The 27,042-nt window shown below is 43.7% G+C and overlaps 2 protein-coding genes and 1 long non-coding RNA gene across 3 annotated transcripts; 1 reads left to right on the top strand and 2 right to left on the bottom strand.

The window, feature by feature from the left end:
• Nucleotides 1–2,559: 2,559 nt before the first annotated feature.
• Nucleotides 2,560–5,760, bottom strand: LOC134132176 (uncharacterized). Its single transcript, XM_062563473.1, has 5 exons — nt 4,866–5,760; nt 3,532–3,549; nt 3,119–3,382; nt 2,788–3,033; nt 2,560–2,696 (listed from the first exon to the last, which is right to left on the bottom strand). The coding sequence occupies exons 1-5, from the start codon at nt 5,122–5,124 to the stop codon at nt 2,560–2,562; spliced, it is 924 nt and encodes a 307-aa protein (XP_062419457.1). The 5' UTR covers nt 5,125–5,760.
• Nucleotides 5,761–12,814: 7,054 nt separating this feature from the next.
• Nucleotides 12,815–13,947, bottom strand: LOC119216965 (uncharacterized). The gene is made up of 5 exons (XR_005120182.2): nt 13,748–13,947; nt 13,583–13,643; nt 13,353–13,461; nt 13,194–13,222; nt 12,815–13,028 (listed from the first exon to the last, which is right to left on the bottom strand). It is a non-coding gene; the product is annotated as an uncharacterized LOC119216965 (long non-coding RNA).
• Nucleotides 13,948–22,691: 8,744 nt separating this feature from the next.
• On the top strand, nt 22,692–26,147 carry LOC134132167 (uncharacterized). Its single transcript, XM_062563416.1, has 2 exons — nt 22,692–23,014; nt 23,056–26,147. Exon 2 carries the CDS (start codon nt 23,262–23,264, stop codon nt 25,218–25,220), a length of 1,959 nt encoding a protein of 652 aa, XP_062419400.1. The 5' UTR covers nt 22,692–23,014; nt 23,056–23,261; the 3' UTR covers nt 25,221–26,147.
• Nucleotides 26,148–27,042: the final 895 nt, after the last annotated feature.

Below are 27,042 nucleotides of genomic sequence, written 5' to 3'. Positions count from 1 at the left end.
AAGAAAACTCAAATCGTTCTAGACAAAAAAAGTTATTTAATGTGATGTTTTACAGTAACACGCTTAAAAGCATTTAATACAAAGCCTCTCAGATGCAGTTTTTAATCATAACACAGCAGCTGATAAAATGACAACACTACTTATTGCCAACAGATGCAAATAGATATCAATGACATGAAGCTAATACACAAGGAAGGTTTTCAATATGCTGCCACTTTAACTTTACGCTGTTTTATAAACTCTTGATTGCTTTAAAGTCTCATGTCTTACAATGTAAATTTATAATGTGTTTAACCAAAGTCCTTGGAGCACCGTCAAGCAACACATTATCTTATCTTTAACAGACACACCTAATGCTAGCAAAGCAACAATTTTACATGGGTTTGGTGGGAGGTTCTTTATCAGCAAACGTCGTCAGATTGAGGGACATTCGCATAAACTAGCAGCAAAAAAAAGAACAAGAAATAATGCAATTATTGTTGGGTACAATAATAATGAAGTATTTATTTTTCTAACTCATTCTTCATTAGTAGATCGCAGAGTAGCAAAGAGCAACAAAAAAAACATAGAACCTGATGGTGAAATTAAAATCCGAGGTTACTCACTTGTATTTTGTCCGAGTGTCACATCTTCACTGGAGAAATAAAAGTGAAAATGAGCTTATAGAATAGTCATTAGGCCATTAGAAAACATTGAAACGTAATCTATGGGCCTTAATTAAGTGTCAGACAACAGTGAATAAAAGTAAACACCAAAAGAGTCTCTGTGAGAGTCAAAGTGAGGCGAGGAGATGTACAATGATCTTTACCTTCTGGACTTTATGCGCCTTCGGATGTAGATCTTGTAGAGAGCCACAACCAAGGCCACAGTCAGGATGAGGAAGGTGATGACGAAGATGATCGGATGACCAATGCTGTCTGAAAGATTGTGGTAATGACAGAAGAATATCAATGTGGGTTTTATGTGGACTGAAAGCAAAATATGTTTAATGATTTAATGAAACAATGTGATTTGAGGCATTAATTTAAACAGCATATACAGGAAGTGGTAGCAGATCCCTCCTTGGGTTCGTTGCAAAGTTTTTCATTGCAAACAATCACCTGGAAACCCAGGTAACCCCTATATTCTTGCATGGCTCTAAATGATTGGTGATGATCGCTTCAGAATTTCATTTTGAATGTGAACAGAACATCATGTACATAACACTTAAAGATGAAGTCATAGTTTTATTTTAAATGTATCACTTGAAACAGGATTTATAGTGAATGCACATTTATTCAAGTAATGTTAATGCTTTTAGTTTTTCACATTTGTACTAATTGATTGGAATCTGTCAATAGTTACTTGATACCAAACTCCAGACTCTACTCACCACCTGTGATAAATAACCAGGTCAGAACTGAATGAATTACATTTCTATTCAGAGAATAACACGTAGAGTAACAAACGTACTTCACTGAGGGTTGGATTGTAATGTTCATCTTGTTGTAGGTGTGTTATGAGAAACATTTTTAAAACACTTACGTCCAATATCAGTTTTCTTTTGAACTTTATATGTTTGTCTCACTTTCCCGTCGTATTTGGTTTGGACCTCACAGGTATAGTTGGTGAACGGATCCAGTCCTTTAACATCACATGTTCCTCCTGATCCAATCAAGTGAGGTGCAACATGTTTTCCTGGTCGAAATAAAGAGACAACAATATGTACATCAGTTAATAAATGAATCAATCAATTAATACCATCTATGTGTCATGGGTATATGTCAGAAAATATCACCACCTCTAAAGCTAAAACGTTGGTATAGATTTAGTGCGAGTTGGTAAACAGGAATGTAATAACATTAAGGGGGTTGTTTTTATCATCTGAACTTATTTACATCTACGATCAGGCAGTAGGAAGCTTCATGCTACAGTGTTAGCATGAAAAAACTGATTCAAATGTCCACAGTATTTTTCCTAGTTGTGTAAACGGACTAAAATAATCTCCAAAGACTTCTGAAGTTCCTTTAAAATGAATCGACTGATTACAGAATATCTTTAATACTTTACTTACTGCTGTGTTTGTGAGAACAACTGCATTCATAAGAAAGCTTCTCAAGTTCAGGAAGGACACGTCCACACTTTTGACTGATGGTGTCCCAGCTCAAATGAATGGACGTGTCGGTGGAAGAAATCACTTTGATGTCTAATGTAAAATCTGTAGGAACACATCAAACATCTGTAACACTGAACAACTGGAGCTGTTCTTATGGGACACAAGTTCTTATCATGTCACAGAGAGGAATTGAATATATTATCATACCACAGTCGATCCTGAAGCTGACAGCGGTCATCTTCTTCACGGTGACGCTGCCGTTCTTAACCTGACCCGTGCAGCTGTAGTTGGTGAAAGGCTTCAGATCAGACAGGTTCTTCTCGTGGTTTAATTCAACTTCTGTGGAGACACAAGGACGAATTGTTTTAAATAAAACTGTTACCACAATGTGAGCATCTACGCTGGCAAATGGTCACTATTTATTTCCCTATAAACCTGTTCATCATGTTGTTGACAAAGTGTCTTTACCTCCAGTCTTCCCACTTACCACGACAGTTGTAGGTAACGGTGAGATCGGTGCAGCTTAGAGGTAATTCTGCTTCAATCGTTGCTGGAAGTTCAGTTGAAGCCATCTGATTTATTTCAAATGAATCCAAGAAATCTGTAAAACAAAAAGGGAAACATCAAATAAACATGAAGACACAAGGTCTACACCACATGTGATTCCAAACGTATGGGACTAATGTACGTACCAACATGGATGCTTCTGGTGAGATTAAAGGAAGTCGAACAGTTTCCAGAAGTGAAGGTTGTAGTTAAATCTGTGCATATGTCGTTGTAATGAGGTTTGATGCAGAACGTCTTTTTGTCCCTTTTGCATCGCTCAGTTAGAACGTTATGCCACGTTGACAGAGAAGAGCTGATGTCCCAATCACTCAGGTAACAAACATATCCAGGCATGCAGGTGTCATCAACTTCAACTTTAACCTGATCTTCACCTGAAACAAACAAGTGGAATAATCTGCACACATCCGTATGTTGGTCTCATTTCAAAGATGAAAATACTTTGAAACGTTTACTCACTCATTCCGAGGGTCGTGTTTTTACTTTTAGCTTCACAAAGCTGTTCATCACCAGCACTATCAGTGAATGTCAGAGTGAGTTCATATTCAGTACACGGCTTCAGGTGTTTCACTTCATGAAAGCTCTGATTGAAGGTTTGACTGATGGGTTTGTCCATTTGATTTGTTTCATTTAAGTTGATGGTGTAGTTGGTGTAGTTGGTTGTAGAATTCATTGACACGTTGATCAGGAAGCCAAACTTCATGTGTGTGACAATGTAAGAACCTGAACACAAAATCATCTGTTATGTCATCATTTAATCTCAAACAGATGGTTATTTTTTATTTCTTTAAACGATATAATTAGTGCTCTCTGTCAATAAGTATGTATTAATATAAAAATATATGTATTTTGAAAACAATAGTGATACTCACACTGTTGATGTTGAGGATCTTGTGTGGTGGATGGAGAACACATTCAAATAAGATTAGAAAAGAAATCAACAAAATATTAATATTTTGCAACTTTAAAACCTCAAAAGGCATTTTGAATCTTTTTTATGAATTCTAGTAATTAATTCCTTAGTGCTGCGGGTTTTAGTAACTGTTGACTATAGTTCTGTAGATAAATGTCTCGTTAGAGTCCTTGAAAAGACATACAGAGTCGCTGGTTGGGTTTGGGTGAAGGAGAGGATGAATTTGAGGGTGGAGGAGAGGTGCTTGTAGGAGGAGCAGTGTATTTAAGATGGAGAGCATGCTGAAGGTCACCTTCAAGTAGAAAACCTTTACTGTCTACAGTCTTGATATAAGTCATAAAGCAGCAACATGATGCTGAATACAACACTAATGTTCCCATTTCAACTGAGGTGGAATACATTACCATTGGTTAAATTGGTTGTTAGGTTCAGAGAGTTTGTGATGTTGGTTGTTGTGGTGAGTGCAGGTTCGGGGGCATCTATTGAAGGCGTGACAGTGGTTGTATCTGTCACGGTGCGTGGAGGTGAGGTGGTGACAGATGAACTCGTCATTGCAGGTAAAGTGGAATTTGTGCGTGTAGTTGAGAGGGTTAAAACATCTGTGCTCCAAGAAAACCAAAATAAGATCAGAAACAGTCTCAATGGAAGCTGGTACTTCATGAAGTATTGTGTAGCATTTTCCCTCCAATCATCAGCATGAATCCTGTTGCTGCTTTTATGATAAACACACTGTTATTAAAGCATACGTGATGTGACTGAGTCTGATATGAAAGACATATTCAACGTCAACTTTGTCTCACAGAAACTATGGAACAAACTCACAGGCTCAGTGTATAAGATGGAAACAAGTTTCTTTTTTTTAGAAAAAATAACTACTAGATACCGACTTGGATCATCCCCATTTAAATACTTACAGTTTGGTTTTCTGAAATTAAATGATATCATATTCTTACTTTTCCAGAACAGTGATGTGAACTTTTGATGAAGCCAGGCTCGAAATTATTGTTTCATTTGAACCACATGTTAGAGTGAAAAGTTGCACAAAAGTTTAAATAAATCCAATTCAAACACCTTAAAAACAGGAAAGGAACAAATCTGAAGGGAGACTTTTGTTTCCAGTTCACCACTGTAAGCAATCTGAATGTCACACTGCTATATTATCAGACCAAGTTCATTTCATGAAATTCATAAAAAACCTTTACTGTCTACAGTCTTGATATCATTCATAAAGCAGCAACATGATGCTGAATACAACACTAATTCTCCCATTTCAACTGAGGCGGAATACATTACCAGTCGTGGGGGTTAAATTGGTCGTTGGATTTGGGGAGTTTGAGATGTAGGTTGTTGTGGTGAATGCAGGTTGGGTGGTGGCTATTTGCGTGACAGTGGTTGTATCTGTCACGGTGCCTGGAGGTGAGGTGGTGACAGAAAAACTCGTCATTCCAGGTAAAGTGGAATTTGTGCGTGTAGGTGAGAGGGTTAAAACATCTGTGCTCCAAGAAAACCAAAATAAGATCAGAAACAGTCTCAATGGCAGCTGGTACTTCATGAAGTATTGTGTAGCATTTTCCCTCCAATCATCAGCACCACATGAATCCTGTTGCTGCTCTTATGATAAACACACTGTTATTAAAGCATACGTGATGAGACTGAGCCTGATATGAAAGACACATTCAACGTCAAATTTGTCTCACAGAAACTATGGAACAAACTGACAGGCTCAGTGTATAAGATGGAAACAAGTTTTTAGATATTTTTAACTACTAGATACCACCTTGGAACTTCCCCATTTAAATACTTACAGACAATTTGGTTTTCTGAAATTAAATTATATCATATTCTTACTTTTCCAGAACAGTGATGTGAACATTGGATGAAGCCAGGCTTGAAATTATTGTTTCATTTGAAATACATGTTAGAGTCAAAAGTTGCACAAAAGTTTACATAAATCTTATTCAGACACCTTAAGAACAGGAAAGGAACAAATCTAAAGGGAGACTTTTGTTTCCAGTTCACCACTGTAAGCAATCTGAAGGTCACACTGCTATATTATCAGACCAAATTCATAAATTTCTGCTGGTTTCAGTGCTGAAGAGATAATAAGTTAGTGTGAGCTGAAGGTTTTGCACAAGGTTTAGCACAGATGGTGGCGCAACTACATTTTTTAATAATCATTACTTATTTTCTATGATTATTTATTTATGTTTATTAAGTGTAGCGAACACAATATTCAGAACAATAAAGAGACAAATAACTTTAAAAACTGTGATTTAGTTCTTTACGTTGAGTCTTAGTAAATGTGCACCTTATCTGACTAATAAACAAACCTTCCTGCACGGCCTAAAGCATTCTCAGGTCAAACAGAGCAAGGCAACCATTTTCATTTTAACTTCTGCATGTGGTTGCTACAACGCTGCAAGGAGCCACATTTGCTATTTCAAAAGAAGCAAACCGCAATTTCCTCCTCGGCACTGAAGCCTAGAACCTCTCCGTACTTGAACATTTATGTTCACTTTGCACAGATCGTCTCTCGGTTACGTATGTAACCTTCGTTCCCTGAAGGGAACGAGACGCTGCGTAAAGACGCTGTGGGAACGCCCCTGCGTGACCGCGTCATGAAGCACGTGTGAAATTCAACCAATGGCGAGCTGGTACGTCATAGCGGGGACGCCGGACCAGGGCGCTACAAAGGGACCCGAAGGGCAGGACCATTCATCTCTGAAAGGCCTAATCGAGTGCCACGGGTAGGCCGGGAGTATGGCAGAACGCTTTACGCAGCGTCTCGTTCCCTTCGGGGAACAAAGGTTACATACGTAACCGAGAGACGTTCCCTATCAGGGAACTCGAGCTGCGTAAAGACGCTGTGGGAACATTTATACCCACTCACCATATGAGCGGGTGACCGTGGTGTGAAGTTTTCAAAAACGCACACTCGACGAGAGCACCTGTGCTCAAGGCGAGGGTAAGGTCCCCGACATGAGGGCTTCTGCAGCCGCCATACCCCAAGTAGAATGGGCCCGGACAGCCAAGATGCGGGCTGACCGGCCGATTCATAAGCAAGTGTCATGGCAATAACCATTCACTTGCTGCGGCTCTGTTATACGCCTGGTCCGACGTCAGGAACAGAGGACCGGGTGCCACAAAGGAAGAGAGATGCTCCAAAGGCAGACGGGAAGACCTGTGGAAACATAGCAGGACCTCCAGTACCGAACCCCCTGGGCAGTTAACTGGGTGCGCAGTTGTTTCTACAGCAGGTGGCACCATCTACGGCATACGCCCTCCTAGTGGCGGGGCTCTGGAGTAGGAGTTTTGGTCTCTACGACCTCAGTCGAGAAACTGGACCTTAAAGGGCCGGCCCCCTTAAGGGCCACGCCCATAGCTTCCAAAGCTCCGGGCGGGGGTGAACTATGGACCCCGACGCCTGAGACAGCAGGTCCGACCTGATGGGGATCTCCACCGGGGGGCCTGCGAGAAGCGATATTAGGTCCGCAAACCATACTCGGGCTGGCCAGAACGGGGCTACTAACAGTAGGCTGACTCCGTCCTGACGGACCCCATCCAGAACCCCTGGGAGCAGAGCAACCGAGGAGAAAGCGTACAAGCGTCCCAAAGCATCCAAGCCGAAAGGGGCGGGGTGCGTGAGGGAGAACCACCGAGGACAATGAGTTGTCTCTGCGGAGGCAAATAGGTCCACATCGGCGCGGCCGAAGGGACCACACAGGCACTCCACCGCCTCTGGATGGAGTCTCCAGTCCCCGGCCTCGGCCCCTGCCTCGACAGGGTGTCTGCATGAGTTTTGTTTTCGCCTCCTTCCTGTTTTTTTGGTTGGAGTAATTTTGAGTTCGAGTTCTTTGACTATTACAGTAATGTCCTTTTATTTTGTTCATTAACCCTGCGTCTGAGTCCTCCCTCCTTGCCCTCGCATTCCACCTTGTGACACTGGAGACGCAATGGCGCCAGAGCTGCATCCACGCATTTTGTGAACGTACGGGGCGAGAGGGCTAGGCCAAAAGGAAGGACCTTGTACTGGTAAGCTTTCTCTAAAAGCGAACCTAAGGAACTTCCTGTGTCGGGGGAGGATGGGAATATGAAAATAAGCGTCCTGGAGATCCACCGGGACAAACCAGTCCTCGGACCTGATTTGTGCCGCGATCTGTTTGAGAGTGAGCATTTTGAAGCTCAGCTTCGCAACAGCACGGTTCAAACGGCGGAGATTTAGAATCGCACGCAGACCCCCATCCTTCTTTGGAACGATGAAGTACCGGCTATAGTAGCCTGACTCTCTGTCTGGTGGGAAGACGCGCTCTACGGCTCCCTTCCGCAGCAGGGTCTGTACTTCTTGTTCCAACACCAGAGCCTGCTGGGGGTCTACCTCCGTGGGTAGTACGCCCCGAAATCGAGGCGGCCGCCACCTAAACTGGATGGCGTAGCCGACATCGATTGTGTGCAGGACCCATTGAGATACGTTGGGGAGGGCTCTCCACTCACCCAAAAAGTTTCTCAGGGGCTCCGACCCCTCGGGGCCGGTCTCTGGAAGTCCCGGGTCTACAGACACCGCGCCCTGTAACAGTGTACTGGCAGGGAAGCGCTGATGTAGTAGAGCCGGCACCCTCCTTAGAGGACCCGGTCGTGCCCCGAAGCAGCGGCGGGAACAACGGACCGGCTTCCGGAGAGTGGGGTGGCACCTTACCACCTCCGGTGGGGGTCACTCTCCGAGCCCTGACCCTTACGGTGTCAGGGCCTATTGGACGAAGTCCTCTCCGCGGCGGCGGTCCTCAGACCAGACCGGCTGCGAGAGAACCTCGCCCGAGCGTGTCGTGCTGTGGCCCGGCCTCGACGGGGGGGTGCGCGCCGCGAGACGCTCTCCTGCTGCACGAGGTGGTGAGAGCTCGTCGATGGCCGGGGCCGCCCTCGAGCGGACCCGCGGACGTGGCGTCGTCGGGGAACGAAAGAGTCGAGCGCCTCCGCCTGCCACTTCTCGGCGCGGAGTTTATCCGCCACAGCCCCAATGGCACCTCCGAAGAGGGTAGTGGGGGAGAGAGGGGCATCCAGGAGAAAGGACTTGTCCTTCTCCTGCAGTGCGGAGTGGCTCAGCAAAAGGTGCCGCTCCGTAGCCACCATGGCTGCCATGGAGCGGCCAACGGACTTCGCCGTCTCTTTGGTGGCTCGTAACGCGAGGTCAGCCGTGTGCCTCAGCTCACGCACTGCCTCGAGCGTTAGCTCCGTCCCCTCGGCCACGTCGGCCAGCAGCTCTGCCTGATACGTTTGGATAAGCGCCATCGTGTGCAGGCAGCACGCCGCTTGCCCCGCCGCAGAGTAAGCCCTGCCCACCAGAACCGAGGTAGTCCTCGAAGGCTTGGTGGGCAATACCGGTGTCCTCAACGACACGGCCGCGGGGGAAACATGGCTCGCCAGGGCCCCATCCGCGGCCGGCATCCTTCCGTAGCCATGTCGCCTAGCCTCCGCTAAAGACGAGTACAATGCCGTACGCGGGTTGAACACGCGAGCAGACACTGGCCTACTCCAGGACGCCGACACCTCAGTGTGGACGTCTGGGAAGAACGGCAGGCACTGGCGTGAAGGCACTCTGCGGGAAGGTAAAAACCGCTCCTGCAGTCACTCGCCGGCCAGCTGATGTGTAATCTGTCAGCCGCTCGGGTGAGGACCTCCAGCAATTCTTTTGCGGCAGCGGGGGAATGAGTCGCCTCGGCGTCAGCCTTCGCTGCCTCTACGCTCTCCACGTCCAGCTCCTCGGAGCCGGAAAAACGTGAGAGCGGCGTCTCGTCCGGGGTGGAGGAAGCCGCGGAGCGTGCCTCCGCCTCCGGAAACGAGCGCCTGGATCCCACGGTGAAGGGCCGGGAAAAGGCATCAGCTGTCCCGGAATCCTCCGTGAGATCCATTTGTGATCCCCAGGAAGGCAACCGGGGCTCCGCCTCGGGGAGCACGCCTCGTCGAGCCGTCCTCATTGAAGAGAGCTCGGCGAGCGACGCGAGATTGCCAAGGCAAATGCTCACAGTCAACACACAGATCGTGTGAGTCTCTGCCCGTGATAAATTGGGTGCAAGGGGGAACACACTGGACAAACCGCTCAGCCATTTCTATCTAAGTGGGAAACTAGATGAAGACGCAGAGATGAATGGTCCTGCCCTTCGGGTCCCTTTGTAGCTCCCTGGTCCGGCGTCCCCGCTATGACGTACCAGCTCGCCTTTGGTTGAATTTCACACGTGCTTCATGACGCGGTCACGCAGGGGCGTTCCCACAGCGTCTTTACGCAGCTCGAGTTCCCTGATAGGGAACACAAGCTCAAACCCAAGCACATACAGACTCTTTCAATTCTCAGGCCTTTTACTTCTGTTCGGCCAACTTGATACCAGGAAATTAAGTAAACTCACATGGAACATGGATGTGGTCAACTTTTTCTGTCCCGCTACACTTAAAATAAGTTTGCTGCTAATTTTCATGAGAATATTACTTCTCATATTTTTGCACATTATGAAACATACTTTTAGAATTACGCATTGCATATCAGAAGTATTTACTGCTTAATAATTATCCAATAAATTGACTTCACAGGCAGCATGATATGGTTTATATATTTTTAAGTAAATTATAATTAGTTATTTAATAAAATATATAATTATATAATAACAAAAAGTATTTCACACTGAGGTATGTGCAAAAAAAAATACCACTTTGTAAAAACACTATTACAATTAAATTGGAATTTTTTTTCGCTTTTTCTTTTTTCTTTAGGAGGTATATCATTATGCAGTTTATCAAACAGTAAGAGCTGATACTAGTTGTTTTATACTTAGTTAAAACCAAACCGTGGTTATGCAGTTTGATATTCATGTAAAATAACTAAAAATAATAAATAAATAAAACATGATCTAGTTACTATTGTAAAATATTGCTACGTGACTACAGTGAATAAATTAATTTAAAACAGATGAATGAAAAAAGATTCATACTGTATATAAATAAAAATGTCTGTTGATGTGGTGATTATTCAACTCGGACAGAGTAGATGAGCAATACTGTATTATATATGTTACACAAACGACACATGCCGACTGTGACTGACCTTAAAAAGACAGCAGAATAAATAAAAAATCAGTAGACCCCATTAGGGATAAAACTTAGTTTGAAATCTCTTTGTTGACAAATAATACATTTACTTAGCAAACAACTTACTAATTGTTAATGCAAGCCACCAAAATACATTAAACATCCAATGTACTCAGGTTTATGGGATGTTACCAGCGAGAGCTTGGGGCGGATGAGAAGTGGTGGAGAAAGTACAATTATGAGTACAGATGTAATCTGTTACTTTAGTCAAGCAACAGCCAAACATACTTATTCTTACTCATTCTAATATTGGCCGTTGGTCAAAGCAAATAATATTGACACATAATTAGCAACAAATATAGAGAAATGTTTCATTTCATAACTTTCATAACTTATAATATGTACGATATATTTGAAACAGTGCTCCGGGAGAAGCAAACTTATAAACAGTTGAATTATTCCTCTTAGTTGTTTTCATTATTGAGTTATTGAAGCTGTGTGTGTTTAGTTGCTCATGTGATTTATTCCAGCCGAATGAAGGAGAAAACTGGAATGAAAAAAGGCCAAAAGAAGAGCAGACTTTTAAGGTCATTCAGGCCGTAGACTGCCTCGATGCTATCAAGGACTGGACAGCAGAACATGATTGACAACTAAATGCTAATAAAACAGATTCTGGTTATTGCCCAAGATGAAGTCGTCCCTACGATCAAGCAGAGTATTTGTTCACTCTTCTTTGCTGCCCGCTCCAACCTACGTCATTTTGGGCTAAAATTTGGCAAATTCCTTGTGTTTTAACCATTTTGATCGATCTGGATCATGTTTTTTCCAACTAAGAAATATTAGTCAACTGAGATATTCACAATATGCTACAAATAAAGACAATAACAATGTGATTTTTTGATTCTTATACTTTCAGATGACAGACACAAGTGAAACACCAAGGCTTTCCCTTTCCTTCATGAAGAAGATGAAGATGGCTACTTACAGTTGGCTATACTAACGATCCCGGCCCACAGCAGCAGGATGTTGAGACCACAGAGACCTGCCATTCCCAGGAGTTAGTGTGTGTACGGCTACACACACTACAGAAGAGTCCTGGAGGGCATCCACAGGATGTTCACAAGGCAAACTCAATCCCTATTTTCACTTAACTACATTTTTTAGAGAAAATAAGTAAAAAACACGTTAATTTAAACTACAGAAATGTTCTGTTCCCCAAACGTTAAACCTCACCTCTGGGCCAAGTCAAGCAAGTGGGGATGTCACACCAAACGAGACTTAACTTAACATTTAGTGACAGGAAGTAATTTCAGCTACCCACCAAGAACAGGAAGTCTCCCCTCATTTAATCGTCATTTGCTTGCGTCTAAAATCCGCAAACCTTAAACCTCACTTCTGGTTTCAAGTTAAGCCCTACAGAGTCTGTCTTTATGTTCATATTTGGTCATTCCAACTTAGCCACCAATAACAGGAAGTTTTCTCCATATATTCTACACCAAGACGACCAGTTACAGAAACAGTCCTTGTCTCTCATCAACACTTAGTCAGAGGCCCCCATTTGCACCATATTCTGCACTGTCACCTCAATCGCTGTTAGTTTCACACCTTCTTCATATTCACATTTACACAGTTTGTGGTATTTATATCTACATCTATAGTTGTTCAATGTTTATACTTACTGTAAGTAAACTGTAATGTACTGTACATTTTTTGCAGTATTTTAACATTCAGATACATAATTTCAATGCTTAAATATAAATATCAGTGCTAGAAATTCGATCAACTTTTTCTTTCAAAACCCGATTACACAGATTTACTTCCATACCCAAATGAGCATATTTATTATTTTTAACAAAAGGTTAAACGTTATTTCACAAGTTTAAAAAAATGCCCCTGGATTTCAGTCCGTGGGGGGGGAAAAGGGACAAACGTTGCCCCTGAACTTTACACATTAGATCCACATCGTTAAAGTGCTTTACAGACGAAAATACACGAGGGATTAAGCAATCACTTAAATTAGCAACATTGGCTGTTTTCAATTTTGTAATCATGATAACACAGCAGCTGATAAAATGACAAAACACAACATATACCATGGATTGGCAACAGATGCAAATAGATATCAATGAAATAAAGCGGCTACACAAGGAAGGTTTTCAATATGCTAACTTTACGTTTTTTTATAAACTCTTGATTGCTTTAGGTCTCTTGTCTCACAATGTAACCTCATAATGTGTTTAACCAAAGTCCTTGGAGCACCGTCAAGCAACACATTATCTTATCTTTAACAGACACACCTAATGCTAGCGAAGCAACAATTTACATGGGTTTGGTGGGAGGTTCTTCATCAGCGTACGTTGTCAGATCGAGGGATATTCGCATAAACTAGCAGCAAAAAGACACAAACAGGAAATAATGCAATTATTGTTGGGTACATTAATAATAAAGTATTTAATTTATAACTCACTCTTCATCAGTAGATCGCAGAGTGGAAAAGAGCAAACAAAAACATAGAACCTGATGGTGAAATTAAAATCCAAGGTTACTCACTGGCATTTAGTCCAAGCGACACATCTTCACTGGAGAAATAAAAGTGAAAATGAGCTTATAGAATAGTCATTTGGCCATTAAAAGCATTGAAACGTACGGTAAATTATGAGCCTTATTCAAGAAGTGTCAGGAGGCGAGGAGATGTACAATGATCTTTACCTTCTGGACTTTATGCGCCTTCGGATGTAGATCAAAATCAGAGCCAATGGCGTAATGATGATGATGATGATGATGAAGACCAGAAAGCCAATGACAGCTTTTTCATTATCTGTAAGTTTATGGAGAAATCATATCAAGGTTGTGGCACTAATAATAAATACAAGGTATGGAAATGGATGTGTGTAATATTAAACAATGTGATTTGTGGCATTAATTTAAACAGCACATACAGGAAGTGGTAGCAGATCCCTCCTTGAGTTCGCTGCAAAGTTTTTGATTGCAAACAATCACCTGGAAACCCCACAAAAGCCTTCATCAGGAATTATAGCATTTGAACAAAACAATGAATAAAGATACAATAATCTTGTGAAACAGAAAATGAGTATTATGCAAACCTCCACAGTGTATTTCGTTGAGTAGCTCAGATCTTTGAATTCAAACTTGCATGTTCTTTCTACAACCTTCTTGTGCTCGCCCGCACCGTTAAACAGAGTTGCAGTGAAATGCTTAAGATTCCCATTAAGTTTCAAATTTTCACAAGTTACTGATATCACGTTATTATCCTGCGTTTCCACCTTCAGGGATGTAACTTCTTCTGGTTCTAAGAGAGCGAAGAAAAACAAAATATTTCTCTTTAGCCACAACACATTGTCCCAGTCAGAAGGATTATTAAACCAGCTCTAATAAAATAATCAGTGTGGTTCTGTATTTATTGTTCTGGTTGTGAATGATTTGATTAAATTAAAAAAAAAAATCTTTATGAACTGAACAAAAAAAAGGTCAGAAATTGAATCACTATTGATTATTATTTAGTTATTATTCTATATTCTTGCATGTCCCTAAATGATGAGTGATGATGGCTTCTGAATTTCATTTTTTATGTTTAGGAAGATGTGAGAAGAATCTTAATGTCTGACTTCACACGTGTCGTATGTTTAAATAAAGCTAGCGTAACGTAGATGATAATGCTATGCCGACGACACCCAACCGGCACGGATCTCTCCATGTCTGACTGACATCTCCCAGTGGATGTCCGCTCATCACCTGATGATCAACCCTGACAAGACCGAACTACTTTTCTTCATGGTGAAACCCTACATCCCAACCCACACACTCCGATCTGCACCTGCCAAGCTGCTTGTTCCTCCCTCACTGAGAGAAAAGCACTCGGCGAGATCACGACTCTTCGCTGTCCTGGCTCCCAGATGGTGGAATGAGCTCTCTGAAGACATCAGGACTGCAGAGAGCCTCTACATCTTCGGTCGAAAACTCAAGACACACCTCTTTAGACTCTACCTCTACCTTGACTAAAACACTAGCAAACCGTAGCACTAACAAATCGTAGCACTTAAATTGTACTTATAATGGCACTTTTCTGCTTTTCTAACATGTTTTGAAACTGCTTATTTGATGAAAATTGTACTTTCTTGTTACTTGTTCTTCTGAGTTTGAATCTCTATGTGGAAATGCACTTATTGTAAGTCGCTTTGGATAAAAGCGTCAGCTAAATGACATGTAATGATGAAGCAGGAAACAAATGAATTAAGAAATGCTGCATGATGAATAGATGACACACACGTGAACAGAACATCATGTACATTACACTTAAAGATTAAGTCATAGTTTTATTTTAAATGTATCACTTGAAACAGGATTTATAGTGAATGCACATTTATTCAAGTAATGTTAATGCTTTTAGTTTTTCACATTTGTACTAATTGATTGGAATGTATCTGTCAATAGTTACTTGGAGTCAACCTGGAGCTTAACGCCCTGAAGACAGTGGAGATGGTCGTGGACTTCAGGAAGAACGCAGCCCCACCTTCCCCCCTCACCTTGTGTGACTCCCCCGTCACCACTGTGGACTCCTTCCGTTTCCTGGGCGCCATCATCACCCAGGACCTCAAGTGGGAGCTGAACATCAGCTCCATCACCAAAAAGGCCCAGCAGAGGATGTTCTTCCTGAGGCAGCTGAAGAAATTCAACCTGCCAAAGACGATGATGGTGCACTTCTACACAGCCATCATCGAATCCATCCTCTGCTCCTCCATCACCGTGTGGTACGCTGCAGCCACAGCCAAGGACAAGGGCAAGCTGCAGCGTGTCATCCACTCTGGGGAGAGGGTGATTGGCTGCAATCTTCCGTCTCTTCAGGACTTGTTCGCTGCCAGGACTCTGAGGCGGGCCAGAAAGATTGCAGCCGACCCCTCCCACCCTGGACATGAACTGTTTGTGCCCCTTCCATCCGGCAGGAGGCTGAGGTCCATCAGGACTAAGACGTCCCGCCACACGAACAGTTTCTTCCCTTCGGCAGTCGGGCTCATCAACAGAGCCCGGGCCCCCCCTGACTGACTCTGACTCCCATGCTCATCATCACTGTGTCACTTTCACCTGTCACCCGTCACTTTGTTTAGCTGGTGCACTTTATCCTTATTTTTATTCCTAATTTTATCTTATCTCCTCTAAACTACTAACCCATAGCTTTAGTTTTTAGCGTACTAACCCATAGCTTATATTTTATATTTTATTATACTTTTATTTTATTCTATTTTTATCTCATTTGCACTATGTTGTCTTTATTGTACTGTCTTCATGCACCTTCCGCCAAGACAATTTCCATGTATGTACAACATACTATGGCAATAAACGTTTCCTGATTCCTGATTGATACCAAACTCCAGACTCTACTCACCACCTGTGATAAATAACCAGGTCAGAACTGAATGAAGTACATTTCTATTCAGATAATAACATGTAGAGTAACAACGTACTTCACTGAGGGTTGGAGCTGCATCGTAATGTTCATCTTGTTGTAGGTGTGTTATGACAAACATTTTTACTAAAAGGTAATAATCACATTTTCAAAACACTTACTTCCAATATCACTTTTGAGTCTAACATCATTTGATGTTGTTTGCCGTTGTATCCCGTTGTATTTGGTTTGGACCTCACAGGTATAGTCAGTAAACGGATCCAGTCCTTTAACATCACATTTTGCTGCTGATTCCTCCAAGTGAGCTGCAACATGTTTTCCTGGTCGAAATAAAGAGACAACAATATGCACATCAGTTAATAAATGAATCAATCAATTAATACCATCTATGTGTCATGGGTATATGTTAGAAAATATCACTATAGTGTTAGCATTAAAAAACTGATTCAAATGTCCACAGTATGTTCCCTAGTTGTGTTGTTGTGTAATCTCCAAAGACCTCCAAAGTTCCTTTAAAATAAATCAACTGATAACAGAATTACTTTAATACTTTACTTACTGCTGTGTTTGTGAGAACAACTGCATTCATAAGAAAGCTTCTTAAGTTCAGGAAGGACATGTTCACACTTCCTGCTGCTGGTGTTCCAGCTCAAATTAATGGACTTGTTGGTGGGAGGACGAGATGTGAAGTTTAATGTAAAATCTGTAGGAACACATCAAACATCTGTAACACTGAACAACTGGAGCTGTTCTGATGGGACACAAGTTCTTATCAGGTCACAGAGAGGAATTGAATATATTATCAAACCACAGTCGATCCTGAAGCTGACAGCGGTCGCGTTCTTCATGGTGACGGCGTTCTTAACCTGACCGCTGCAGCTGTAGTCGGTAAAAGGCTTCAGATCAGCCAGGTTCTTCATGTGGTTTAATTCGACTTCTGTGGAGACACGAGGACGACAGCTTTCCTTCAACAGCTGGTATTTGTGTGCTTTGACTCGAATGTGATCACATTTACAGCAAATACATTAATATTGTATTTACAGAGGGAACAAAGCAATACCTCAAATATCTCTTGCCCCAAAACACAATGATATAAATGATTTAATTGTTTTAAATAAAACTGTTACCACAATGTGAGCATCTACGCTGGCAAATGGTCACTATTTATTTCCCTATAAACCAATTGTTGTGGAAGATTTTCTCGTGCAATCGGGAATCAGTTAAGAAGTCTCTTGTCAGTCAAAGTTGCATTTTCCGTTTATTTCTTGCAAGGAAGAAGAGGTCTGCAACAGCTGCACATCGACAGGCAGTGGCAAGCTCCTTCTTACAGTTTTTCTCAAATGCTAAAACACATTTCACAAACGTTTCCTCCATGTTCCCCAATGTCTAAACACAACATCCTTTTCTAAAGCTACATAAACACAACCACACCTTCCCACTTCAAAACTCAAACTTTCACACCAAAAGAGCAGCTCGAAGCTTTCAAAAATGTAAACATTATACACATCATTACACACTACAGCAAAACAATTGAAAACACAATGCTCAATTTGTGAGAAGGTTCTTTGTTTCATAACTGCCAATGCATAATTTTAGAAACTTTACAGTAATGGATCTTCTTAGATCTCTGCAGAGGATTAAGCATTTAGATTTGTGAGTTTCATATGAAGAGTATAAGTCTATAGTAAATTCTGCATGTACAATACTGTAACACAGCTCAATGCAAAGACAGAATCTATTGGACACAATACTCTTGAAAACATGATCAGGACAGGACTAGCCGTTCAAAGGACTTCATGACTGCAGAGGTCAGGGCGACGGGCCTGCAGTCATTCAGTCCTGTGATCCTGGGCTTCTTGGGAACAGGGATGATGGTGGAGGCCTTGAAGCATATCAACATGGATGTATACTTTTGCACATACTCGTAACGAAGGTCTTTGTGTCGCGCAGAGTTGCGCTCAAAGGGAACCCTATAGACCTGTTTCTTCCGCATCTTTTGGCGCCGGAGAACTCGGTCTATTGTGGCCAATCAATGCTCTCAAAGTTGACATTATCGGCAATGACTTTGTCTCTGATCTCCCGGAGTCTGATGAGGGATGGACTCTTAGTCCTGCTTTAGCCAGTCATGCCATGGACAATGACATGGTCAATGACTGCTCGCATCTCGTCCGTAATGATGGTGCGAGGTTGTCTTGCTCTCCCTCCTGGACCTTCTTCTCTCCCTTGTTGGCCTCCTCCTCTTCCTCGTTGGCCTGCTCCTCTTCTTCCATGGCCAGCTCTTCTTCCTCCTCTGACTCGAATTCCTCTTCCCCTGACTCCTCCTTCATCCATTGTGTTTGTTCGGAATCTTCAGCAAACTGTGCACTCTGAACTTGCTTTTATTCATGTGGTCACAGCATTAGCAACAAGTGTCTTCAATTTTGAGTCGTTGTGTGTAATGAATGACGCCAGGTGTGTTCATTGTGTTCAAATATTGCTGACTGTGGCAAGCATTTTGCATCACATGAGCTTTCATTTGAGAATATGAGCAGAGTTCTTTTGCAACTTGTGTTTTAGCAAGGGAAAATGTGTTAAGATTTATGAGAACGGAGGATTGTGTTTTGTGAATTGTGTCTTCATGTGAAATGTGTTTATGGTATTGGAAAATGATGGCTAGATTTGGTAAATCTGTTTAGACAACTGGTCATTTGGTTTAGAGGATTGGCTTTTGTGTTTTAGCATTTGAGAAAAACTGTAATGTTTGAGAGGAACATGGCTATATTTATACATCGACAGGGTTAACACCTTGGTTTTGTTATGCTAAAGAGTTTGAGACAGGCAAGGAGGTCCGAGACCTAAAGGAAAACTCAAGGTGCTTACAACAGATGTTTGATTGGATCTAGGACAATAGCCAAAGAAGTTCACACCTTTTCCTTCCTCCACGCAGCGGTGTTATGCAAAGACAAATGGGATCAAAGAGGAGAGGTGCTTTGAGATTATTCTGTTTAGATCGTTCCCACACAGCTGGGGTCTTGGGACTTCCTCAGAATTAAAGTCACGATTGGTTTTAGACATTAATCTAATAGAACATTATGGCATCATTATATTTTGCCATTACACTGTTCATCATGTTGTTGACAAAGTGTCTTTACCTCCAGTCTTCCCACTTACCACGACAGTTGTAGTTAACGGTGAGATCGGTGCAGCTTAGAGGTAATTCTGCTTCAATCGTTGCTGGAAGTTCAGTTGAAGCCGTCTGATTTATTTCAAATGAATCCAAGAAATCTGTAGAAGAAGAAGGGAAACATCAAATAAACATGAAGACACAAGGTCTACACCACATGTGATTCCAAACGTATGGGACTAATGTACGTACCAACATGGATGCTTCTGGTGAGATCAAAGGAAGTCAAACATACATATTCTTACTCATTCTTATGTTGAGGTTGGTCAAAACAAATAATATTGACACATGATTAGCAACAGATATAGAGAAATGTGATATATGAAATATAATATGTATGATATATTTGAAACAGTGCTCCTAGAGAAGCAAACTTATAAACAGTTGAATTATTCCTCTTTCTTGTTTTTATTATAGAGCTATTGAAGCTGTGTAGCGGAATAAACGTGTGGCGTTTTAGTTGCTCATGCAATTTATTGCAGCCGCATGAATAGGACTGGAATAAAAAAAGGCCCGAAGAGCAGACTTTTTAGGTTGATAGAATTATAATATGCAAATGTCACCAGAGCATGACATCCAGACTAAGAGGCTGCTATGCGATTGGCTGGGAACATACGGTTGGAGCGGTTTTTATCATCTCTCACTAGCAGAAGTTTCCCAGTCTCTGTGGGACACTACGTGTCCTATACCCATTGATTGTCTCATGGTGACCCACAGGGCTTGCTTTGGGACTGAGCTACAAAAATGAAATGTTCAAGTCATTCAGGCCGCACACTGCCTCGATGTTATCAAGGACTGGACAGAAGAACATGATTGACAATTAAATGCTAATAAAGAGATTCTGGTTATTGCCCAAGATGAAGTCGTCCCCACGATCAAGCAGAGTATTTGTTCAGTCTCCTCTGCTGCTCGCTCCAACCTACGTCATTTTGGGCTAATATTTGGCAAATTCCTTGTGGTTTAACCATTTTGTTAAAGAGCGATCTGGATCATGTTTTTTCCAACTAAGAAATATTAGTAAACTGAGATATACACAATATGCTAGAAATAAAGACAATAACAATGTGATTTTTTGATTCTTATACTTTCAGATGACAGACACAAGTGAAACACCAAGGCTTTCCCTTTCCTTCATGAAGAAGATGAAGATGGCTACTTACAGTTGGCTAAACAAACGATCCCGGCCCACAGCAGCAGGATGTTGAGACCACAGAGACCTGCCATTCCCAGGAGTTAGTGTGTGTACGGCTGCACACACTACAGAAGAGTCCTGGAGGGCATCCACAGGATATTCACAAGGCAAACTCAATCCCTACTTTCACTTAACTACATTTTTTCACTTAACTACATTTTTTAGAGAAAATAAGTAAAAAACACGTTATTTTACACTACAGAAATGTTCTGTTCCCCAAACCTTAAACCTCACCTCTGGTTTCAAGCCCTAAAGAGTCCATCTTTATGTTCCTATTTGGTCATTCCAACTTCTCCATATATTCTACACCAAAACCACCAGTTACAGAAACAGTCCTTGTCTCTTTGATTGCATCTACCAGAACTGAACGTGAAAATTAAATTATATCAAAGAGATTGACAGGCCGTTCATTACATTACATGTCATTTTATTCAAAGCGACTTAAAAGTGCATTTCTACCATAAGGATACAAACTCCGAGCAATGTCATCATAGAAAGGTGCCGATCGGATGACGGGAACAATATAGAATGGGAGATATGTACCGACCGCGCATGCTAATATAACCCGAAAAAAATGAAACGATAAACCGTTTTGCAGTGAGGGCCAGTGGTCAGACAAACGGTTTGTCCGGACGGGGGGGCGTAGTCGGTCCGATGGTGCTGTGTCCGCTGCCTGCGGTCAGTTATCAAAACATTGGCCAAATGACCCATTTCAAACGTCATGAACACATACACAACACGAAAGCGAAAACGGAAGTAGCTAAGTAACTGCCCACGGGAGCGAGCGTATTTTGGAGGAACGGAGCTGGAGGATGCCAGATCGTTTAAGAAGTAAGTGAAACATGATTCCTTGCGGCTATTTAACTAACAAACTAACGTTAGCTAAATGGCACCACGCATCTTTTAGCTAACGTTAGTTAAATTCTAACTGTAGCCACAAGGAATCACGTTTCATTTACTTTGTGGGATGTGGGGTTCTCTGTGTGTGTCTTCTTGTATTTACTTTTTAGCTTGTAGAATAGATGTCCGCTTGTAGGACAGATGGCGTGACCGGATCGGTCCTTATAAGGCAGACAATGTGAATGGTGGAAAAGAGAGCACAGGAAAAATGAAGATAAAATATTATCTGAGATAACACACCTGCGACCGAAGGGAGAGCCAGTTTGAACCCATTTTCAGGGCAAGGCCGAAGGCTGCAGGAGAGAGTACCAGACACTCATTGTTCGGGGAAGGCGTTTGTTACAGAAGGATGAACTGGGTTGAACCAACGTTCAAGGGCACCAGAGGGATTAAAACAGGTCAGTGTCAGAAGGCAGGCGGACTTTGGAAGGGATTTGCTTGCGATGCGTATTTCATTGTCTCCAGATATATCTGCGGAGAATTGCTCATGTACAACTTTTTCTCTTCTAAATAAATGTTAAACTTTTTAACTAATTTCCTGCAGTGGATTCTTCTATCAACCAACTCGGGTGGATAAGGAATATCCTAACAATTTTGGGGGCTCGTCCGGGATAGGAGTTTTCCTGCAGGGGGAATTCGGTCCAAGAGCTTTCACCTGCTGAACACTGCGTACTCCCAGGCCGGCCTCAAAACAAGGTAAGCAGAAACCTGTTACTAATTCTGCATATTGATTAATCTAAAATAAGGAGTACGCTGTGGATTGGTGGTGAAGGAACCAAATTGATACATGAGCAATTCGCTAAAGTTAATATTAAGGAAACCGGTAAAAGTGCACAACAATAGTACCGGCGAGTACTATTGGGTTTAGTAGGTACCGGCGAGTACCAAGCGATCTTCTATCCGACACAAATTAAAGGATCAGGGATCCTATTAGGTTTAGTAGGTACCGGCGAGTACTATTGGGTTTAGTAGGTACCGGCGAGTACCAAGGGATCTTCTATCCGACACAAATTAAAGGATCAGGGATCCTATTGGGTTTGGTGGGTACCGGCGAGTACCAAGGGATCAATGATCTGACACAAATAAAAGGATTTTGAATCCTAGTCTTTGGTTTGGCAACCCCATCAGTTCCTGACGAGGGCTGAAGTCGCTAGGTGAGTGTCCTGGGGATTTGAGGACCCCCGAAAACTGGTCTTTGGTTTGGCAACCCCATCAGACCCTGACGAGGGCTGAAGTCGCTAGGTGAGTGTCCTGGGGATTTGAGGACCCCCGAAAACTGGTCTTTGGTTTGGCAACCCCATCAGACCCTGACGAGGGCTGAAGTCGCTAGGTGAGTGTCCTGGGGATTTGAGGACCCCCAAAAACTGGTCTTTGGTTTGGCAACCCCATCAGACCCTGACGAGGGCTGAAGTAGCTAGGTTGGAGTCCTGGGGATTTGAGGACCCCCGAATCCCAGGGTTGGAGTCCCTAGGAGTAAAAGCTCCTTAAATCCTGGGCTGCAGTCTCTGAGCAGCTCGTGTGTGTGTGTGTGTGTGTGTGTGGGTGCAAGCAAGCAGGAGAGTGAAAAAAAAAAAAAAAAGAGGGGAAACTGAGAACATAGACGGTCCGAGAGGTTAATATAAACTTTCGGTGTAATACATTGATGACCGAGAGGTTAACATAAACTTTCGGTGTAATACATTGATTCTCGGAAGGTTAAGATAAACTTCCGTTGTAATACATTGATTCTCGGAAGGTTAAGATAAACTTCCGTTATAATGCATTGATTTCGAAGGGTTAAAATAAACCTTCGTTACAATAAAAGAATTCTGGAAGTATAACATAAGTTCTCAGAACAAACGGGGAAGCTTGCTGGAGCTGCGGAGAACATTTACTGTGTCACACTGAGGTGACCAGCTGTCCGAGCGGGTTAAAGCGATATAACTGGGAACTGTTGTTGGAATGGAAGATGAATATGATCGGGAAACTGTTGACGGCGGCTGGGGGCCAGCGCCGGGGTATCGATGGAAAATAATAAACGACCAGCTGAGGCTGTTGTTGGTGGCGGTGGGTGGAGAAACCAGCGGGAAAAAGAAGCATGAGGCTGTAGAGCGCACGGAACGCGCGGTGAGAAAGTTGTTAGAAAAGAAAGGCGTTAGTTTGGCAGACAGGCTGTCACTGGCGCAGATTTTGTGGGAGAAGGAGAGAGATTGTAGAGAAGAAAAGAAGGAGCTTGAGTCGAAACGCGAGAAGGCGAGTGTGTTGAAAAAAGGAAAACTTCGTAAAGAGATGGAGGATGTGGAGGACATGAGGTCCGCATTGTTTTCGTACTGGATAAAAAGTAAAGCCGTGGGGAGAAATAACCAGGAACGGTGTAATGAGGAAAGACCACCGGCATACAATGTTGAAATAAACGGTGTGAATTCGGCTTCTGCACCTGCTGGGTTGTATCCTGTATTAAATATAACGGGGGGAGAGTTGGAAGTTGAAGAAAGTGTACCACTGCGGGGTTGTCGAGGCAACGAGGTAACGGGGGAAAGCCGGCCTTTCGAAGCGCGTCAAAATCGGGAGGGGTTTAAAGAATGGACGGACTCACGCACTCCGGGGAGAAGGGACAGCTCAGAAGTGCAGCGGAGAAATAAGGCGGATAAGGGAAAGTATTTAGCCGGGGCGCATGAGCGGGTGAAAACACAATTGAGATACGGGGAATCACCAGACATGGGGGAGAGAGGAAAAAAAGGCTCTGCCTCGGCTCAGGAGGAGCAAAACGGGGAATGCGGGGATAACAGCGACCCAGAGATTCACGGGGAACCGGGAAAAATGTATCCGTTATTCATGTCTTCTCGAGGTGTTAATAAATACAAGCCGTGGTCGCTGGGAGATGTGTCCGCTCTGGTCGCGCAAATGCCTGCACCATCTGAAGGGGGAGATAAGTGGCTAAAACAACTCGATACGCTTACTAACGGACACACGCTGGCGCTCGGCGACTTTAGGGCTGTAGCAGCCAGATGCATGACCGCACATGATTTAGCGGACGTGGAAAACAGAGCGGGGGTGACCCGACAAGCCGATGACGACAGATTTTTGTATTTCGCGACGGAGATCGGGGACGCAATGCGCGAGAAATGGCCACTTCTAATGTCGACTAAAATACCGAAATTACCATGGGACGCGAAGAAAACCCCGCGCGCGTATTTGGACGAATGTAAAGAGACCTGGGTAAAAAGCACTAGCCATCATCCGGGAACGGAGGGCATACAGAGAGAATGGTTCAGACAGGCGGTGCTGGAGGGAGTACCAGAGGGGGTAAAAGCTAAAATGATCACTAATCCAGACTTGCCAGGAAGTGAATCTGCTGTGTGGGAAAGACATTTACTGCACCATTTACAGGACGCGACTGAAGAAGCGACAGGGGAAGAGAAGCAGCTAAAAGAATTACAGGCTCAGCTTCTTAGGCTTCAGCTCACTAAGGTCAAACAGGAAGTGAGCGACAAGAAGCAGAAAGGGAAAGACGAGCGACAGATGACAGTCCAGGCTGCCCCAGCTGAAGGTAACGCCCCAGATTTGTATCCACTCCCACCATGGGAGGAGACGTCGTATGGGACAGCCCAGGGGTGGGGCCCAAACCGAGGGGGCGGTTATCGGGGAGGTTACAGAAGTAATTACAGGGGTGGCGCTGGTCGGAGAGGATCATACGGTGGGGGAGGAGAAAGAGGCGGCTACCAAGGGAGAGACGCTTGTTTCAACTGTGGTATGGAGGGGCACTGGCGCATGGAGTGTCCTAGCAAAAAGAAGAGACAGGGGAGGGGCAGGGGTGTCCCGTCTCGGGGGGCTTGGGCCCCCAATCCACATGCTGCGCCACCTAGGGGACAATACCCTGCACTGGAGGACTGGGGCTATGAGGCGGATGCCTCTCAGTGACACACCCCGATGGGAGACTCCGACAGCAGGGGCAGGGCAGACCCCATGCTGTCACTCACGGTACTGCAACAACAACTTCCGTTTCTCGTTGACACTGGGGCCACATACTCCACCATACAAGCAGCGGGCTCGTCTGCTATGTCCAAAGACAGTGTCAGCGTTATGGGATTCTCCGGGGTGTCACAGAAACTGCCTATAACAGTCCCCCTACCGGTGAAAGTGGGAAATCAGACATTGACTCACTCTTTTGTTGTCTCACCTCAAGTTCCAGTGAATCTTATGGGAAGGGATCTTCTCATCAAAACAGGGGCTTCAATCTTGTGCGGCCCGGACTGACTGAGTGTCACATTGCTGGATGGAACTGTGTTGCATTGCAATGACAATGGACAGACTAATGGCCAGTGGGTGATGCAGCCACTGCAACAACAACAGTGCGCAGACATTTACTGGGGCCTCCTAAAGCCTGAGTGTCCTGACATCCCAGGGGTGATGGCTCTTTACCAAAAGTGGAAGCCTTGGATAACTCTTCTTGATCCGTATGTTTCTCCTCCTGACCCGCCTCATGTAACATTGTTCTATGATAGACAAGGGGATGATTGCTACTGGGATGAATTTATGGGGCACTTAGAGAGCACTGAGTGGGAGGTGACGTCCCAAAACCTCTATGTGGGCCCAGAAGGGGTAGCCGCAGCTGTTGTCCTCTCTCCTGATCAATTGAAATGGTATTTAATGAGCCAAGAGGCGGTGCCACATGTATCGCTGGCTCTGCATCCCAAACATCAGGCTAAAGACTTGGGTCCAATGACTAAACGAGCAGTGCTGCTAGATGACTGGGTGTGCACTCAACTGCCTGATGTTTGTTTTTCTCCTTCCGCTAAGATGTACAGAATCTCAGGGAAAGCGACTAACACTGTCATTTTAACGCACGAACAGGTGTCCAGAGACCACGGAAGGGAGAAGACCGACCATCCCCACACAGCTATCCTTCTTGAGAAACTTCCAGACTACCTCTGGTCCGAAGGCCCGACTGACGTAGGTTTTTGTAACACATGTAAACCAGTAACGTTTGAAATTCAAAAGCGACCCCCCATTTGGCAGTCCCAATACCCTCACAAGCCAGCCGCGGCAGAGGGGATCAGGGACACTATAGAGGGACTCATTAAGTCAGGAGTACTGGAGCCCTCTCAGTCCGCCTGGAACACGCCCATTCTTCCGGTAGAAAAGGCAGCAACTGGTAAATATCGCATGGCACATGATCTAAGAAAGATAAACGACATGCTGGTAACGACAACGGTACCCGTCCCGAACCCATACACTGCGTTGACTAGTCTAACACCACAACAACAATGGTTCACGTGCATTGATTTGGCAAACGCGTTCTTTTGCATACCCCTACAGGAAGACTTGCGGGATGTATTCTCATTCACATATGGGAACAAGCAACTACGTTATACTCGGCTACCGCAAGGATTTGCTTTTTCACCTGGTATTTTCAATCAAGTGTTAAAACAAGCATTGACAGGTTGTCCGCTCCCAGAGGGCACGACGCTGATCCAATACGTTGACGATATCCTCCTCGCATCCACTTCAGCTGAATCCTGTGTGGAAGCAACAGACACCATCTTACGCTGGTTGGCCACGACCGGTTTCAAGGTCAGTAAGTCAAAGTTGCAGGTCGCCAGGCGGCAGGTTTCGTTTCTGGGGAGAGTGCTGTCAGGAAGCGGCTCAGGGCTCTCAGCCGCGCACAGGTCCAGTATTCTCCACCATTCGCGTCCACAGAATGTAAAGGAAATGCTTTCCTTCCTAGGACTCACGGGGTTCA

This window comes from Pungitius pungitius, chromosome 7 (genome assembly GCF_949316345.1).
Source record: "Pungitius pungitius chromosome 7, fPunPun2.1, whole genome shotgun sequence".
NCBI lineage: Eukaryota > Metazoa > Chordata > Actinopteri > Perciformes > Gasterosteidae > Pungitius > Pungitius pungitius.
This window is presented reverse-complemented; position numbering and strand designations above follow the sequence as displayed.